We start from the raw sequence: 19,623 nt of genomic DNA, 5'->3' as shown, positions 1-19,623 counted from the left end.
AAAAATTTATTTATTTATTTATTTCTCTCCCCACCCCCACCCCGGTTGTCTGTTCTCTGTGTCTATTTGCTGCGTCTTCTTTGTCCACTTCTGTTGTTGTCAGCAGCACAGGAAACTGTTTCTTTTTGTTGTGTCATCTTGTTGTGTCAGCGGCACCATTCCTGGGCAGGCTGCTCTTTCTTTCGCGCTGGGCGGCTCTCCTTATGGGTGCACTCCTTGCGCGTGGGGCTCCCCTACACGGGGGACAGCCCTGCGTGGCAGGGCACTCCTTTTGCGCATCAGCACTGCGCATGGGCCAGCTCCACACCGGTCAAGGAGGCCCGGGGTTTGAACCACGGACCTCCCATGTGGTAGACGGACGCCCTAACCACTGGGCCAAGTCTGCCGCCAAGTCTTATTAACTATATGATCTGTGTCCAGCTTGAAAGTCTTTGCTTAATGCAACCTAGAGAGTGAAGTCCAAGTGCCTCGGCTTGGCATTCAAAGCCATTTGGCCCCTTCTGACTCCTCACATACTCCATACCCTTGTTTCCCCAAACAGCCAAGCACTTCTCTCAGACTTCGGTGCCTTCACAAACACTGTCCTTGGATCTGCATGGAGCTCTTGGATTCTCCCTGTGCCCACGCCTACTTCTCTCCCTCCCTCCCTAGTAAACATCCTGTACTCCATCTTAGAATCTGCTTCAGGGGAACCCAACCTGCAACAGGCCCTAGGTTTTCTCTTTCCTCCCTCCTAGATTTCCCTTTCGGGGCACATTCATTCATTCATTCGCCTAATGTTCCTGTGCATCATTCAGTGATGGGTCCAGGACACTACAGCTGACAACGTTTTCACACCTACTTTTTCATTAACCCGTTCTATACTATAGGTGGGCCAGGAAGAGAGGCTAGCCACAGAGAACAGATGGCTAACCTGGAGTGGTGGTGTGACTGGCCCAAAGCCACGAGCTAACTGGAAGCTGAGCTCTGAGGCCCAGATCTTCGCCTCCCTTTCCCTACCAAGCGCGGCTCCCCGGTACGCGAGGGAGCCTCACTGGAGCGAATCCCGCTCTTGGTGGTCAGCATCTAGGAACCATAGCTTTGGGGCCCGGGAAAGGAAACTGGGGCCCCGAGCCTGGCGCTGCCCGGCGGAAGAGGAGGAGAGGCGGGCGCGTCCTGCCTCGCCGGCCGCGCCGAGGCCGCCTCTTCCCGCCGCGGCGCCGCGGCCCCCCTGCTCGTCTTCGCCCTCGCTGCGCCGCTGGCTCGGGAGCAAGTCATGGTGGTGACAGTGGCGGTGGCGTGGCTGCTGCTCTCGGCCGCAGCCTCGGTGCAGCCGGAGCAGGACTTCTACGGCTTCAAGGCGATCAACATCCGGGGAAAGCTGGTGTCGCTGGACAAGTACCGCGGCTCGGTGAGCACCGCGCGCCGGGGGCCCCGCGCGCCCGGGCCCCGCGCCCCGCGGCCGGGTCTAGGGGGGCGGGGGTCTCTCCCTGGTGCCCGGCGGGATCCGCCGCCGGGTGTGGCTCCAAGGGTCCCGGCTGCCTGCAACCCTGCCCCGGCCCCTCACCCCGACCCAGAGATCCCCGCCGGGGTGCGGCACCCCCAGACCCTGCGCCGGGTCTCTCGCCTGACTACGTGGCGCGGCCCGAGAGCTCAGGGAAACCCGAAACCTCAGCCCGTGCGGAACGGACTCCGCTCCTGGTGTCTCCGGGCAACGGAGTCAGTACCTCGCCGGGAGGCTGGATACCTGGGCCCAGCCTTTGCCGCGCATGGGTGGAAAAGGTAACCCTAGCATCTTACGGCCTTGGCCTCTCCCATCACCATTTTCCGCATCTGGATCAGAGTCCATTGAGAACATTGTGGAGCTGAATGTACAGTCCTAAGGGACTGAACATTTTAGATGCCCTGGGATCTTACAGGGATGATCCTTTAGAGAAAACACTAAGGCCCAGAAAGGGAAGGCATTTTGCACAAGGTCACACAGCGCTGGAAAGTAACAGCCTGGAGGAGAACCACGTGTCCGCTTGTGGTCTGCTTCTGGGCAAACTCCTAAATGGCAACTCAGGAGGCCATATGAGAATCATCCAGGCAAAACACTGCCTCCTTCCGGAGAGGGAATTTCAGCCCAGAGAGGACTTCAGAGAGAAAGTATGTCTGGAGTGTCTTTGAAACAAGAGTCTATTTTAGCAAGATTAAGAAGAGCATTCCAGGCAGAGAACTGTCTATGTTAAGGCTCAGAAGCAAATAGCCTGGAGGGTACCAGAGGGCTGGAGCAGACTTTAAGAAGTTATACATGAAGTATAACTGGTGCGGCAGAGAGTGGTGAAAGACGAGGTGGGGAGGGAGTGTAAGGGGCCTTGCCGGCCACAGTCCGAGGCCTAGATGCAACACTGTAATGAGAGCCCTCCAGTCTACTTCTCAGGCTGGACCTGGGTCACGCGGTGTAGGAAAGGTGGGCAGTGAGCCCAGCATCCAGATTTTAATGGACCCTGCAAAAATGGTTGCCAGCATTCTTCTGCAGGGAACAGGGCCATCTGTAGTGAAGAAATCCTTTCTAGGCTTGGTAGCCTTAATTATGCTGGGAGTCAGAGGTCCTAGGAACAGCAGTCCCTGTCCTCACTGCCCCCAGACAACAGTGAGTTTTGAATGAAATAGTGTGGAAGCACTGGGTAAACTGTAGAGTACTCTGTACCTGTGTTTGGTGGACTCCAGCAAACCTCATCTAGGACTCAGGGCAAAGAGTCAAAAAGGGCAGGGCTCATTCCCAGTCAGGCCTCCCCCCACCCTCTAGCCCAGTTCACCAGAGAGCCCGAGGTTGAGTGCCTAACTAGCTGAGCATCTACTATATACCAAGTACTGGGCCAGGCCCTGGGGATACATTGATGAACAAAACAGATAAGGTTACACTTTAATAGTGCTTATATGGGATGGAAGGTGAAGATGGAAGAAGAGATACAATAAACAAGGAGCACAGAAATGAACAAGATCATTTCCAGTAGTACTGAGTGCTAAGAGGAAAATAGAACAAGGTCACGAGGTAAAGTTAGGATTTGAACCCAAGCAGTCCAACTCCAGAATCCAAGCCCTTAATTACAATTCTAAAAGTACTTCTTCTCACCTTTTGGGAGGGAAACCACATTCAGTCCATGGAAGATGTAAATGTTGGTATGGGTTGCCCTCTTGGGCAACATGCTCATTCATTCACTTACAAATATTTACTGGCTCCTACCACATGCTCGGTGCTAGGTCCAGACCTGGGGACACAGCCATGAGCAAGATTGATATGGTTTGTGACCTCCTGTGAAATTGACAAACTAGCTGGAAAGGCAGTCATTTAGATTAGTCTGGTATATGGATGAATGGATGACCATTTGGGAATGCTCTTGGGTAGTGTGTGGCATTATGTATGTGTAAACCTGAGTGTGGTGTGTGCATGAGAGTGAATGGTTTAGTAGTTTGCTTGCATATGTGTATAAATCTGAGTCTGTATCTATGCTTATACATGCATATATGTAAATTAACTGTATTTGGGTGTGTCTGTCTGTGTTTTGGTCTCTTAAAAGACAGGCCTTTGTTTCCAGGGATGGACCTAGAAGCAAGATTTCTCCCCTTCCAAAGAGTGGACCTTTATGTAGATATCATAGACATACAATATGTAGGTTAAAAATAAACCTACTTTTAATACTCACATTGTATAGGGATACAACAGAGAAGAAAGAGGACTCCTGTTCTCTTTTGCTGCCAAAAGCATATACCATGAAATGTGTTGGCTTTTACAATGGGAATTTATTAGCTTTCAAGCTTACAGTTCTGAGGCTGTGAAAATGTCCAAGTCAAGGCACCATCAAGATGACACCTTCTTCTTGAATACCAGCTGTCAGTGATCCTGGACTACTCTGTCACTGGGCCAGGTACTGTCTACTGATCTCTCCTTTCTCTTCCAGGTTTCATTGCTTCCAGCTTCTTGCTTTCCTGTCTTTTTCTCTCTTTGTCTGAATTTCATTCACTTGTAAAGGACTCCAGTAAGAGATTAAGACCCACCCCAAATGAGGTGGGTCACATCTTAAGATCCTACTCACCAAAAGATCCTACCTACAACATGTTCTCACCCACAGGAATGGGTTAATTTTAAGAACATACTTTTCTGGGGCACGTACAGCTTCAAACCACCACAATCCCTAATGTGGAAAGGCAGTTAAACGTTTCAGTTTCTAACCACCCTAGGCAAAGTATGGCATATGTGGACAGCAAATGGGGGAGGTTGTTTTAACAGCCTATGGAGCCAGGAAATGGGTCTTTGCTCATCTGAAGGGGCAGTATGGGAGAGTTACAGCTCTTTCATCATCTAGCCCGGTAGATCTCAACTGGGGACAATTTTATTCCTCAGGAGATGTTTGGCCATGCTTTAGGACATTTTGATTATCATAATTGGGGATCCGTTGGGTAGAGACTAGAAATGCTGAAAAAACATCCTGCAATAGGCAGGACAGCCACACACAACAAAGAATAATACAAAATGGCAATAGTGCAGAGGATGAGAAACACTGACTTGTCTGAACAGCTTGTGCCTGTGCATGTCCAGTGCCTTGGGCTGCCCTGGGAAGGTCGTCTGGCCTTGTATATGGGACAGCTAGTATATTCCTGACTCTTTCTCAAAAAGTGTCCAGGTAGTTGTGGGTGGGCTGCCCAGGCATGGGGAAGAGTTCAGAATTCTTTTTTTAATTTTTAATTTCTCTCCGCCCCCCCCCAAGTTGTGTGCCCTCTGTGTCCATTCGCTGTGTGTTCTTCTGTGACCGCTTCTATCCTTATCAGTGGGACCAGGAATCTGTATTTCTTTTTGTTGCATCATCTTGTGTCAGCTCTCCGTGTGTGCGGTGCCATTCTTGGGCAGGCTGCACTTTCTTTCAATCTGGGCGGCTCTCCTTACGGGGCACACTCCTTGTGCATGGGGCTCCCCTATGCAGGGGACACCCCTGTGAGGCACAGCACTCCTTGCGTGCATCAGCTCTGTGCAGGGGCCAGCTCCGCACTTGGTCAAGGAGGCCCTGGGTTTGAACCACGGACATCCCATGTGGTAGGCGGACACCCTATCTGCTGGGCCAAGTCCACTTCCCTCAAAATTCTTTAGGAACATATAGCTAGAACTAAAAACACAGTATTGGTGCCAAAATTCTAATTCTGTTATAACCTAGTTGCACTACCTAACTTTATATTCATCACCTGATGCTTTTAATAAATTTAAGAGTCAATCTAGTAGTCAGAGTCTTATTACAAAATGGTATTTATTTGCTAGAGGGAGGGGTACTGTAGACAATTGAATCTTGTTCCGCACAAAAGGAATGTTCAGGTCCCAATCCCTTGTCCTCTGGGTGTGAACCCATTTGTAAATAGTAACTTTGAAGATCTTCTTAGTTCAGGTGTGCCCAAACTCAATGAGGGTGGGATTAATCCAATATGGCAGAAGTTCTTACAAGCAAAGGAAATTAGACACACACAGAGAAGCCACAGGGAGCAGCCAGAAGGTGGAAGTCAACAGAACCCAGAAGAGAAAGGAGAAGATGCCTCCAAGTGCATTGCCATGTGAAAGAAAAGCCAAGGAACCCCAGAGACTACCATACTCACCCTGGGAGGAAGCAAACTTTTTTAGCCTCTCAAACTAAGAGCCAATATATTCCTGTTGTTAAAACCAACCCATTATATTGTATGGTATTTGTTTCAGCAGCTAGGAAACTAAAAAAGTTTTAGTACTGGAAATTGAGGTGCTGCTATCAAAAATATTTAAAATGTGAAAATGGGGAAGTAGTGTGGCTCAACTGATAGAGTGTCCACCTACCATATGGAGGGTCCAGGGTTCGATACCCAGGGCCCCCTGACCCATATGTTAAGTTGGCCCAGGTGCAGTGCTGCCATGTGCAAGGAGTGCTGTGCCATTGCAGGGGTGTCCTCCATGTAGAGGTGCTCCACGTGCAAGGAGTGCACCCCACAAGGAGAGCTGCCCCACACGAAAACAGCGCAGCCCACCCAGGAGTGGCTTCTCACACATGGAGAGCTAATGCAGCAAGATAATGCAACAACAACAAAAAAAGCGACAGTTTCCTGGTGCCATATGACAAGAATGCAAGAAGACACAGAAGAACACGCAATGAATGGACACAGAGAGCAGACAATTGGGGGGAAGGGGAGAGAAATAAATAAAATAATAAAAAAAATAGAAAAAATAAAATGTGAAAATGGTTTTGAAATTGGGTAATATAAAGAGGCTGGAAGAATTGTGACAGCTCAAAAATGAGTGAGAGCTGAAAAGAAAGTTTGTATTGTCTTAGAGAATGCATAATTCATCATGAACACAATGGTGGTAGAAATATAAACATTAAAGATACTTCTGGCAAGGCCTTAGAAGGAAATGGTGAATGTGTCTTTGGAAGTTGGAAGAAAGGTGATCCTTGGGATAAAGTAGCAAAGAACTTGGCAAAATTGAGTTCCAGTGTCAGGTGCAAGGCAGAACTTTCAAGCAATGAACTAGAATATTTAACTGAGGAGATTTCCAAGCTAAGTATGGATGGTGCAGGCTGGTTTTTCCTTGCAGCTAATAGTGAAATGAGAGAGGAAAGAGATAAACTGACGATTGAACTCATAAGCACGAGGAAACCAGCAACTGATCATTTAGAAAAATCTTGACCTATCCAGATAGTGTTCTCTGCGAGTAGGGCCAGAAGTGGCTCTATCACGGACCTCCCTGAGCTTCCAAGAAGTGAGTCCCCAGAGAACAGGGCTCATGTGAGGATTTAACTGAACCGAATAACCCTCTGCTAAAGAGGGTGTGGCTGAACATATGGATCCAGTCAGCTATTTCAGTGGAAGTCAATATTAGAAATGCAGTTATCCAGGGAGGGTCTATGGGAAGTTATTTTGTCTGATGATTTGCATGCAAATCCAACAAGTTTTTTGGGAAATTTGTATGAATGGAAGCAATGCCTGAAAGGGACAGAAAAGGGATGAATTGAAGGAAGAATGACTTCAAGGGCAGGACCATGGAAGCAAAGGTCTGGACTGAAAAGATCTCCTTGGGCCAAGAGAGTCAGCCCACCCATGTGTGTGGAGAGGCAGATCTGCCTCTACCCGTGGAGGGGGCGGACCATCTGCCTTACATTTAGAGGGGGTGGGCCTTTGTTCAAGGAGATTGCTGTCACCCCAGTTCTCACAGAGGGTGCGATCTATACCTCAGTGCTTGGGGAGAGCATGGCCTCTGTGCAAGCTCTTGGGAGGGGTGGGGCTGCCACTCTATCAGGCCCACCAGACAAAACATTTATCTTTAGGTGACACTCAGACCTAAAAAGCTAATGGAATTTGCCCTGCTGGAACCCCTGTTTTCCTTCCAATTTCTCCCTTCTAGAATGGGAATGTTTATCCCATGCCTGTCTCACCATTGTATATTGGAAGCAAATAACTTGTTGTCTAGATTTCACAGGTCCATAGATGAAGAGGAATTTTGCCCCAAGATGCACCATATCCATAAATGATTTTCATGAGACTTTGTACTTAGCATTGTTATTGAAATGACTTATGGCTTTGGAATATTGTGATAGAATCGATGTATTTTGCTTGTGAGAAGAACATGTCTTTTTGAGGTCCAGAAGGTGAGCTGTCGGGGGATGAGTTATGTCCTCCACAAAAGGCATGTTCAGGTCCCGACCCCTGGTCCTGTGGATCTGAACTCATTTGTAAGCAGGACCTTTGAAGATGTTAATTAAGGTGTACCCAAAACTGATTGAGGGTGTCTCTTAATCCCATATGGATTAAGTCCTTAAAAGCAAAGGGAATTAGACACAGAGAGAAAAACCTCAAAGAGCAACTAGAAGCTGAATGTTAACAGAATCTGGAAAAGAAAGGAAGAAGACACTGCCATGTCCCTTATCATGTGACGGAAAAGCCAAGGAACCCCAAAGATTGATAGCCAGCCAGAAGAGACTGACCTTCTACCTCTGAAACCGTGAGCCAATAAATTCCTGTTATTAAGCCAACCCATTAGATGCTATTTGTTTTAGCAGCCAGGAAACTAAAACAGGGGCAAAGAGGGGTTATCCTGGGGGGTCCTTTTATCAAGAAATCCCAACCTCTATGTAGCTATGCAGGTATTTGAATCTGTGTGCACACTGTTTAATCATTCAGCAGACACTGAGACTTTTTCATACTCTGGGCTCTGAGATGAAATGGACATAGCTCCTGCCTTTAGGGGACTCACATTCTAGAAGGGACACCCACATATGTACAGTCAACTACTATATAGAATGATGCATACAAGTTGGCTGATTCAGAAATGAACCCAAGTCTGCCTTTCCACTTTCCCACATTACCTCCTGATGTGTGCTCACTGGTGAGTGAGCACCTCTCTCTGTGAATGTGTTATGTGTGTTTGTACATACATGGGTGTCTCAATCAATAGATGGATATGAACAATCTGAGTGCATATTGGTGGACATGTGTGATGTGTGTGTATCTTTGTATCATAGGGCATGTGCATACCCATTTGTGTGTTGTATGCTTATGCTCACAAATGGTCATGTATGTGTGTGTGTGCACATGTCTGTAAGCCACTGCACGTTTGATTTCTTAAGGGTATGTGCACACATTTGTGTATATGTTTGGGCATTGCATGCACATCTACATTTGTGTACATTGTGTTTTTGTACCTGAGACAGCATGAATTGTTGGGCACGTACTAGTGCATGCCATTTCCCTAGTTTGGGTATGTGCCTCGGTCTTGATTTGTTTTTGCCATCCAGGTGTCCCTTGTGGTAAATGTGGCCAGTGAGTGTGGCTTCACGGACCAGCACTACCGAGCTCTGCAGCAGCTGCAGAGGGACCTGGGCCCCAACCACTTCAACGTGCTTGCCTTCCCTTGCAACCAGTTTGGCCAGCAGGAGCCTGGCAGCAATAAGGAGATCGAGACCTTTGTTCGCCGCACGTACAGCGTCTCTTTCCCCATGTTTAGCAAGGTCGCGGTCACTGGCAGTGGTGCCCATCCTGCCTTCAAGTACCTGATCCGTGAGTCCTGCTCCCTTCATCCCCCACCTTCCTTTTGCTGGCTGAGGCCTTGGCTCTCTGGTCAGAAGCCACTGGCTGGCGGGTGACCCGGGGCCCCTTCTTGACCCTCTCTCATGGGTTGGAGTTCTGTTCCAGCACTAACCTTTCGGGAGGGTAGAAGCAGTCACGAGCTGGGGAATTCCTGCCTAAGAACAGCACCACTGCTACTGCCTTAAAGTTCTCCCTGAGAGTCACTTCTGGTGGCTTCTCTGGGATCCTGTCTTCACATGCAGGGGCTCCTAGAAGGCGACTAGGCCCTCACATTGTAGTCAGTGTGAATTAGTTCCGCTTAGGAACTCGTATAGAGAAGCCCAGGCACAGACAGGGGAAGCCGCGGGCCCTGAGAAGGCTGACCAAGATGAGTGACAGGGATCTCCTGCCGTCAGTCAGAGGCAAAGTCTATAGACTTCCGGAGGAAAACCTCCTGAATTAAAATATGAAGTCTTAATTTCAGAAACCAGCCCCTTCTCCTGCCCCAGAAGCATCAGAACCATAACATGGGGTCATAGGCCAAGCTTGTCTTTATGGTCCTGACTCCTGACTAAGACCTTTCTCCACTTTTGGGGCTTCCTTTTTGTCTTCTCCCACACAAGGCTCCTGGTTGCCACGGTGCCTCTTAGCAGCACCCCCAACCCGTTCACCGGGAGGAGAATGCAAGAACAGTTTAGCAAGGTCCCTTACTGGGACAGATTTGCATTTTGCTCTGTGGTTCAATCTTAATGTTTGCTTTTTTTTTCCTGTATGTTTTTGTATTAGTGCCTTCCTGGTTCCCATAGTTATAGATCCAAAATGGCCATGCTTTAGAAACACCAGGGAAGGAACCTGCTTATTTTATATATCCCTTCCAAGTGATTCTGATGCAACCAGTCCATGAACCAACATTTGGAAACCTGTAAGACTCAGAGAGTGAGGTGTAGCCTATGCAGTGCCTTGAGGTTATTAATAAAGGGGATCTGATGCTGTTTTACCAAGCACCTCACAGAATCCTGAAGCAGTCGTTGTGCAGCTTAACTTTGCCTGCACATTGGAATCTCCTGGTGAGCTTTTATAAAATATGAGTGCCTGAGTCTTACCCCAGAGCTTCTGATTTAAGTGGTGTAATTTGTGACCTGGGTATCAGGATTGTAAAAAGTTCCTCAGGTAGTTTTAACTGAGAACCACTGCCTCAAGAGAAGGGTAAACACTGGTATTGGAATTCCAGGTGAGGGTACACAGGGAAGTACACTTAGTTCTTCCTTCTTCTTTTTTTTATCTAGAGACTTCTGGGAAGGAGCCCACCTGGAACTTCTGGAAGTACCTAGTGGCCCCGGATGGGAAGGTGGCAGGGGCTTGGGATGCAACTGTGTCTGTGGAAGAGATCAGGCCCCAGGTCACAGCACTTGTGAGAAAACTCATCCTGCAAAAGCGGGAAGATTTATAACCATTCACCCTCTTCTCCTGTCTTCCCTATCCTGCCCAATGCACCCATCCTGTGCATGGGTGACCAAAGCAAACTCAAATGGTGCTTCAAAAGGAGAAACCCCTGACTCTCCTCTCCCTTCTTTCACCCCTTATCTCACCTATCCCATCCGTCCTGTGGGGGAAAAATACCAATATTTTTATCATTTGAATCTTAAAAAAACCAATAGGAAATCCTGGCCAATGAGTTGCCAGCCAATTAGAACCACTAACCAATGAAGACATGTGGCAAAGAGAAGTCTATCGAGCAGTAAGAACTCAGTAAAATGGGAGCCAATTCCTTCCTACCTCACAGGGCTGTTGTGAGGGTTAAAATGCAAAAGCTTTAAATGTGCCTAGGACAGGACCAGCTAAATAGGAAGCAGTCAATAAATTTCTTTTTGCATATAAACCAAAAAATAACTTGTGATTAATAAAAGCTTGCACCCAACATTAATTTCCAGCCAATGAGAACCCAGGCTAAACATTATTTGTTGTTGTTGTTGTTTCCACTGTATTACTATTGTTTTTAAAGAATTATTTATTTATCCTTCCCCCTCCCCCCCCATCATTGTTTGCGCTTGCTCTCTGCTCTCTGTGTCTGCTCGTTATGTATTCTCTGTGTCTGCTCCTTTTAGGAGGCACCAGGAACCAAACCTGGGACCTCTCATGTGGGAGGGAAGCACCAATTGATTGAGCCACATCTGCTCCCTGCTTGTCATGTCTCTCATTGTGTCTCCTCATTGAATCATCTCATTGTGACATCTTGTTGTGTCATCTCATTGCATCAACTCACCACGTTGGCCTGTCATGCCAGCTCACTGCCTTGCTTGTCTTCTTTAGGAGGCCCTGGGAACTGAACCTGGGACCTCCCATGTGGGACGCAGGCACCCAACTGTTTGAGCCACATCTGGTCCTCCAATGTATTATTTTTTAAGAGTCTCATGCTCTACCGACTGAGCTAGCCAAACAACTTATTTTTTAATTACAAAACTGATGCAGGGTAGCAGATGTAGCTCAAGTGGTTGACTGCCTCCTTCCCATGTACAAGGTCCTAGGTTCAATCCCCGGTACTTCCTAAAGCAAACAACAACAAAAAAACCCTAATGCAAGTTCACTGTAAAAGCACAAATAATACAGAATAACATAAAATAAAAAATGTAAGTATCCCTCTCGTTTCCTATACTCTTACTTCCTGGAGGTAAACACTGTTAGCAATTTGGTGCATATGCTTTGCTTCCAGGCCTTTTTTATCAGGCCAATCATTATTATCCAAAAAGAATTTACTCACTCAAAATGTACTATAATAGCAAATAGGCAAGGAATATGAATAGGTAATTCATAAAGAACGTAAATGGATAATAAGCATGAAAATATACTCAACCTTATTCAAATTAGAAAGATTTTTAAAATGGTAGGTAAATTGTTGGTAGATAATTTAGTAAAATGGTGGGGTAAAATGGAAAATTGGTAAATTGGAAAGGTTTTTAAAATGGTAAGTAAATTGTTGGTAAGGGTGTGGGAAATGGGCATTTGCATATACTGTTAGGAGGACAATAAACCAGAGCAAGTTTTTTGGACAGTGTGAAGGGTGGGGGGAGTCAGCAGATGATGGATTCCTCTAAGTTCTTGGCTGAACCTGCAGAGAGAGAGATTTGGCTTGTGCGGTTACCTTTATTAAGCTATTAGTTATTCCTCCCTCGCTAACTTTTGGGGGAGGGGCCCAGCTGCCTGCTGTTCTGATCACCCCACCCCTCAGTTCCCCCGGGGACCCAATGGTGAGGCCCCTTGAGGGGTATCCGGGGATTTCCCTTGACCCGGGACGAGATCTCCTTCCAAACAGGGTTTTCGTGGGGTCCTTCTGGCAGCCCTCTTGGTGGTGGTCTTTCCCCCGGGGGGCTTCCAGGCAGGGTTCCATGGGCACGTGTTTTGCGACCATGTTCTTCTGCCAGGTCTTAGACTCATCCTTCCTTTCCCTGAACTAACCTGCCTCAGGTCATTTTAAAACAAAATCCTCGTCAACTCTGAGCTATCATTTCCCCTTCTTGAAGACTCCCAAACTGCAATATATATGTACAATCACATGTATGTACACTGTTCATAATAATAAAATTTTGAGGTTACTAATAATGGTATAAATTCAAATGTTAAACCAATTCAGTTATTAAAATGAATGAATTTGATCTCTATGTACTACGATGGAAAGTTCTCCAAAAGAGAAAAAAATGGCAAGTTGTGAAACAGTATAACATTTTTTATAAAAAACATTTGCAATAACAATGCTAAGCAAGCAAGAGAGATGTAAAACAGAAGAATATATACAAAACTGTTAATGGTGGTTGTCCTTGAGGGGGTCGTGTGTTGCGATACAGGAGCCATTCACTTTCTTTGTTATGCCTTTCTATAATGTTTGAATTTTGTGTATAGAATATTACTTCTTTTTTTAACTTTTTAGAAAACAATATTTTATCTAAAACTATCAACAATACAAACTGTAGCCACTCTCCAGCCTCCTATTTCATTTTTATATAAATAGAAAAAGAAATAGTTAAAAACTGGTATGGTGGACAAAGCTTACTGACCGGTAATAAATTGGCAAATAAGAATTTGATGTTGGGAAACGGACTTTGGCCCAGTGGTTGGGGCGTCCGTCTACCACATGGGAGGTCCGCGGTTCAGGCCCCGGGCCTCCTTGACCCGTGTGGAGCTGGCCCATGCGCAGTGCTGATGCGCGCAGGGAGTGCCGCGCCACGCAGGGTGTCCCCCGCATAGGGGAGCCCCGCGCGCAAGGAGTGCACCCATGAGGAGAGCCGCCCAGCGCGGGGGAGGGAGCAGCCTGCCCAGGAATGGCGCCGCCCACACTTCCCGTGCCGCTGACGACAACAGAAGCGGACAAAGAAACAAGAAACAAGATGCAGCAAGAAGACACAGAGAGCAGACAACCGGGGGAGGGGAGGGGAATTAAATAAATAAAAATAAATCTTTAAAAAAAAAAAAAAAAAAAAAAGAATTTGATGTCTTCTTCTTCCAGGGTCACTGTTCTAGAAGGCCAGAGGCTCATTCAAGTCCTGGCTGTGCCCCTGACTTGCAAACTGAGCGAACTGATCCCTTTTTGCTGCCCTTCGTTTTCCCACTGAATCAATGAGGGTTGATCCTTGTGCTACAGTCCTCACAGTCTCCCTTAGTATTGCTTCTCAAAGCTTACCAGGATAAAATGAAGGCTGATGATGGGCTGACCACAAGCCCCTGCTATGGTGGTATCCAGCCTGCCTTTACATACTCTACTCCAAGCTCCAGCTCAGCATCTGCGCACGTGCACACACACACGCATAATGAAACTGAGCCATCAGAATTTTTTAAGATGGACATCTGGAAACCACATTCTCCTGAAGCTTCCTCCCTCCCTCTGTACCCACTATCTCTACCTTCTCCATATTCATTCTTTAATTTACTGCATTCCCCAGAGCCATCACTGAGCTCCTTGTTGTTATATCCAAAGGCCATTTCTCTGACTTTTATCCTACTTCGTCTCTCAGCCACATCTGACATTGCTAACTATGCTCTTCTCCCTGACACTTCCCCTTCCCCCGGCTTTCATGCCACTGCATCATTTTAATTTGCCTCCTACCTCTCTGGTTACTTTCTTTCTCAGTCTCTGTTGATGGCACTTCATCCTCTGCCCAGCCCTTAACCACTGCTCTTCCTTAGGGGTCTAGGTTGGTCCCTCTTTTCACTCCATATACTCTTGCTCAGCCATCTCAATTTTTCTCACAGTTTTGACTGCCATCTGTGTCCTAATGACACCCAGATCCCTACTTGGTATCTATATTGGACTCATATCTTTCTGCCTACTGTGCATCTCTAAAGACACCTCAAACTCAACATGTCCAGAATGAACTCATCACCTCTCTCTGACATACCTGCTCCCCCTTCCTCCCAGCCTTCATGAACCTCCCCATGTCTTCCTTTTCACATACCACTCACTCACTTACCACACTCCCATTATTTATGGAACTGCCTCCTCCCCTCCCCCAACCCTAGCACAGTGCCTGGTCCTTAGCAGATTAAGTTGAATTTTGAGAAAAGCCATTTTTGAGCGCCAGCTCCTTGCCTGTCTCCAACTAGACCCTCTCTGAAAACCAAAGATGTGCAAATACAATTTCCCCCAGAAGCTTAGAATCTAGCTGAGAACTTAACACTCCCAATTAGATCTGCATTCCTATAGTCTTTATCAGCTTTCCACTGTTCTCAAGTCCCCTCTAAAGTGCAAAGTTCCCTAGGAAAAATCTCAATTTAAATCCTTATCACCTGTCACCTTAGTTGTTGGTTAACCAGTATAATCCCTTCTTTATCAGCTAACACTTGAGTAGTTAATATTTGGTTATCTCCTAACACCTTCATTATCTTCTGACACCTTACTTATAAACCAAATACTTTATTAGGCTACATTTTAGCATTTAGTAATTTACCTATTTGGTACACCTTAATTAGTAATCAGTATTTTTTTCAAAGATTTTTAAATTTCTGTCCCCCACCCCCGCCCCCCCGCCTGCCCGCCTGCCCGCCTGCCCGCCCGCCCCAGTTGTCTGGTCTCTCTGTTTATTTGCTGTGTGTTCTTTCTTTGTCCACTTCTGTTGTTGTCAGTGTTGTTGTCAGCGGCAGGGGAATCTGTTTCTTTTTATTGTGTCATCTTGTTGTGTCAGTTCTCCGCGTGTGCGGCACCATTCCTGGGCAGGCTGCACTTTCTTTCGCGCTGGATGGCTCTCCCTATGGAGCACACTCCTTGCGCGTGGGGTTCCCCTATGCAGGGGACACCCCTGCCTAGCATGGCACTCCTTGTGGGCATCAGCACTGCGCATGGGCCAGCTCCACACGGGTCAAGGAGGCCCGGGGTTTGAACCGCGGACCTCCCATGTGGTAGACGGACACCCTAACCACTGGGCCAAGTCTGCTTCCCAGTAATTCCCAGTATTTTACTTACCCGCTCAAATGTAATTACTGTCTCCTTTGCTCTCTGCAAATAGTGTAAAGTTGGTTAGCAGACCAGAGTCTACAGGTAGGTTTGGACAGGGATCAGTCCTGGCTGTGGATATAATAAAGTCCTTTGTCTTTTGCTGAGCTCTACTTTTTAAATGTGTTTATACACACACACACACACACATACACACATCCATATCCATGTTTTTGAGGTACTGGGGACGAGAATTTGAATCTGGAACCTAGTATGTGGGAGGCCAGCCCACAACCACTAAGCAACATCGCCTCCCCTAAATTGATTGCTTTGTTCGTCTGCTTATTGTTTGTCCTTGTTTCCAGGAGGCACCAGGAATCAAACCGGGACCTCCCACATAGGGAGCAAACGCCCAACCGCTTGAGCCACATCTGCTCCCTATATATTTTTTTAATGAGAGAAGTTGTAGGCGCTCAGAGCGAGCGTAAGACTCGTTGGCGTCCTTCCTTGGTTTTTCCAGCTGTGGTGACCTGCGAGCCGGCAGCGCAGCCGGGCCGAGGAGGCAGGCGGGGAGCGGCGGGCGGAGAGGCGAGGGTGTGGGCTTGTGAGTGCCGCTGTCGTGCCCACGCCGCCGGGGAGGGGGCTCTGAGCGCGCGCAGCCGGGAGCAGGGAGAAGAGGCGAGGGAGAGGGCTCTTCTCGTCCTGCCACGTCCAGAGTTCAGGGACCCGTCGCAGACCGCCGGCCCGGAGGGCGGAAAAGGTTACTAGCACTGCGGGTTTTGCCCGGCGACAGCCTTGGTTCCTGCGGTCTCTGAGCAGCGAGGGAACAATTCTCTGTGGACACTCCCTGAAGGGATGGGCCTGGAGCTGGGAGTCCGGGGGCTCTCGGAGCAGTGCCAGGCTGCCGGGAATTGCGCTGCAGGAGTTTCCAGTTACGGTTCGCTCGGTACCAGGCTTCACCGCTCCTGCATCTCCAGTCATCTTCACGCCGAGAGGAAAAGAGAGCTGCCTGCGGTCACACAGCAGCTGGCTGGAATTTATTATTTGTATGGTGTTGGGGAAGTTACTTAACCTCTCTGGGTCTCAGTTTTCCTATCCATAAAGGAGTTTCCATAAAGTGGGTACATAGCGTTGTTTCTGTGTATCTGAAGACTCCATACCAATATATTAGTAGATTATTTCTATATGGTGAGATTATACATGAGTTTTATTATTTCTCTTGGTTCATCTGCATTTTCTAATTTGTTGTTTTAAGATGAATATATATTTTTTATTTAAAAATTTTTTTCTATTTAAATACTACATGGGGGTAGTTGTGAGGATTAACGAAGGTAATGAAAAGCACACAGAACTTCTAGTTTACAGTGTGTGCTCCACAAATGTGATCTCCCTGCCTACTATACTCTTCTTCCCTTGTGGTGTTAGGAACTCTGGTCCTCAGTCTTCAGTTGGGAAGGTGAGATGGGACTCTGACCATTATGGCTGTGTGATTTTGGGTAAATCACTTAACCTCCCTGAGTCTCAATTACCTTGTCTGTAAAATGGGAAGAATAGCACCTACCTCAAAGGAAGTTTTCAAAGACAACATGATACACAGAATGGGAAACTGTCTGGCACATAGTAGGTTCACAATAAATATCTGCAGGTGTGCCTAATGTAGGAATATATGCACATAATAAAGAAGCAAGCATTGGAATAGAAGCTAAACAAGAGGAGCTTGAGGATTCTAAGGTAGGATTGACTGAGGCCAAGGAGTCCATGGCGAGAGTTCAGGGCGGGGCACAGTCTCGGATGGAGAAAAATCTACATCCTTTTCACTAAAGTCTACCTGAAATTTACAGTTTCCTTTTAGTATGCATACAGGCAACAAACCATGGTAGTATCCGCAGTGCCTGACTTTGTCACTAATAGAAATCACACATATTTTCGTACTGCTTTACAGTAGAGATATCTTGAAATGCTTTACACTTAAGCACCGCTAAAATGACAATAGTTAATCGACCTTTGTGGTGGTTTGAAGCTCTATGTACCCCAGAAAAAAAGCATGTTCTTAAATTTAATCCATTCCTGTGGATGTAAATCCATTGTAAACAGGACCTTTTATGAAACTACTTCATTCAGGAGGGTCTGAATCCTATTACTGGGGTCCTTTATAAACAGAATGAATACAGAGAAAGAAAAAGCCACAGAATCAAGAAGCTGAAATCAACGAAGCCAGAAGAAAAGGAAGAGACCAGTAGATGCCACCGTGTGCCTTGCTATGTGGCAGAGGAGCCAGGAATCACCAGCATCTGGTCTTTGGGATGAGAGCATTGCCTTGATTATGCCTTGATTCTCTTGGCCTCAAAACTGTAAACTAATAAATCCCCGTTGGTTCAAGCTGAACCATTTTGCAGTATTTGCTTTAAGCAGCCTAGGAAATGAAAACAGATCTTGAAATACTGTTTACACTTACTTACTACCTCAATATTAAAATAGTTAATAGACCCACCTCTAGATTTTATTTAACATATTAAAAAGTGACTAAATCATTTATGATATTTATGATATTTATTATCATAAATATTTTGATAATTATTTGATATAACTGGTATTCTTTGTGATCCTAAGTAATTATTTTTTTATTTTTTTTATTTTTTTGCAGTTTATAAACACTATTCTGAATAGGGGTCCATAGGCTTCATCAGATGACCAAAGTGGACCCTTGGGGAGGTGGCTAGATGGCCGTGGATATTAGTCCTGCCTGACTCTTGGCCCCTGTGTGACATTGGGCTGGTTTTTTCTCTCAGAGGCACAAACAATGCTCCCTGGTTGGCTTACTCCACAGAGTTGTTTGGAGGAGCAGCTTAATTCTGAAAAGGAGCTTTGGAAACTGCCAACAACTCCTCCATTTTGCTAAAAAGCCTCCCAGCTGATCTCCAGGCCTCCAGGAAGCCTTATTCCTTTCCACAGGGCCCCCTCCCCCACTTTATTCTCCATCTGTTAAATAAAGAGACCGAAGTGCACCTCCATTACAGTACGCCATCCAGCTCCCAGGTTGCAGGGAGCCACAGCTCTAGGGTAAGATTTTCTCAGGGATAACAATTCCATCTCACAGTTTCCTTGAGGCAGGTTTTATTACCTTCAAGTTTCAGGTGATCCTTTTGTAACTCTCTCCTGCTTCCCCAGGGAGTGCTCCTCTGTGCCCAGAATCCCTGCTTTCCTCCTTTTGCCTTACTGTCCTGTGAGGGTCCAATGTGTCTGACTCCCCCACTACACTGTGTGTTTCTCAAAGGCAGACCCAGGTCTGACCCCTCTCAGGGGCCACAGCCCAGGTCAAGGCATAGTGCTGTGTCTGTGGCACATCAACACCCTGAAGAAGACAAGGAACATGAAGCAAACAGGAAGAGTCAGGAAGGGCCAGGGCTGGGGCTTACACCCAGATCATCTGATGCCTATGATCCATCCCTCATACTCCAAAGCAAGAGGTGGAGAAATTAGGGATGGGCCTATATTCACAGTATTTCCTACTCTACTCACTGCTGTGGAAAATGCAGACAGCTAAAAAATTTGTGATCTTGAGCTAAACTTTTTCTCCATCTGTACAACGGGAAGTGTCACATTCAGTGGATTTCAAACCTTTTTGATTTGACCCAAACTAAGAAATGCATTTTATACCATCATATGGTACATACTACATACACACATATGTAAAAGAAACGAACATTCTATGAAGGAATACATAACTTTTCTTATTCCATTTAATTTTTTAAAAAAATATTGGTTCTGACTCGATAGCTGATTATACGACCCACAAGTCGTTTTCAGCCCCAACACTCTGATTGGCTGAATGGTGTCCCTATCCAGACTCACTGTGATTGGGCCAAGCCACACCCCTCTCAGGGCCTCAGATTCCCCAATGTACCCTGAGAGGACATACAGGTAATCTCTTAAGGACTTCATACAGTTCCAGACTGATCTTAATGAGAACACTGCCCTTGTAATGTGGAAATAACTTCTGAGAATGGAGGGGTGCGCTGGCTTTGCTCCCTGGGGGGTCCACACCTCTGCCCACGCTGGCCTCCGGGCCCCCGGCCAGCGGGGGGAGGGTGAATATGCCAGCGTGCCAGTGCCTGAGCTAGCTGCTCAGGGAAGGGAAGACACAGGCAAGAAGGCCAGAGGATGAGGTCATT

General features: G+C 46.8%; 1 protein-coding gene across 2 annotated transcripts; it reads left to right on the top strand.

The window, feature by feature from the left end:
- Positions 1 to 1,124: 1,124 nt before the first annotated feature.
- Positions 1,125 to 13,004, top strand: GPX7 (glutathione peroxidase 7). 2 transcript variants are annotated; one of them, XM_071217436.1, is made up of 4 exons: positions 3,854 to 3,890; positions 4,731 to 8,353; positions 8,763 to 9,024; positions 10,320 to 13,004. In XM_071217436.1, exons 2-4 carry the CDS (start codon positions 8,297 to 8,299, stop codon positions 10,481 to 10,483), a joined length of 483 nt encoding a protein of 160 aa, XP_071073537.1. In that variant the 5' UTR covers positions 3,854 to 3,890; positions 4,731 to 8,296; the 3' UTR covers positions 10,484 to 13,004. The 2 variants fall into 2 exon arrangements, with proteins under 2 accessions (XP_004476570.1, XP_071073537.1); XM_004476513.4 differs by lacking the exons at positions 3,854 to 3,890; positions 4,731 to 8,353 and adding an exon at positions 1,125 to 1,390.
- The last annotated feature ends 6,619 nt before the right edge of the window (positions 13,005 to 19,623 follow it).

The sequence above is a fragment of the Dasypus novemcinctus genome, chromosome 9 (assembly GCF_030445035.2).
Source record: "Dasypus novemcinctus isolate mDasNov1 chromosome 9, mDasNov1.1.hap2, whole genome shotgun sequence".
Lineage (NCBI taxonomy): Eukaryota > Metazoa > Chordata > Mammalia > Cingulata > Dasypodidae > Dasypus > Dasypus novemcinctus.
This window is presented reverse-complemented; position numbering and strand designations above follow the sequence as displayed.

Bases quoted from the DNA above. Each gene is read 5' to 3' on its own strand.
- GPX7 (XM_004476513.4), top strand. From the start codon at position 1,256: ATGGTGGTGACAGTGGCGGTGGCGTGGCTGCTGCTCTCGGCCGCAGCC. The intron at 1,391-8,762 runs GTGAGCACCGCG...TTTGCCATCCAG, and splicing joins TGGACAAGTACCGCGGCTCG to GTGTCCCTTGTGGTAAATGT. The intron at 9,025-10,319 runs GTGAGTCCTGCT...TTTTTTATCTAG, and splicing joins TGCCTTCAAGTACCTGATCC to AGACTTCTGGGAAGGAGCCC.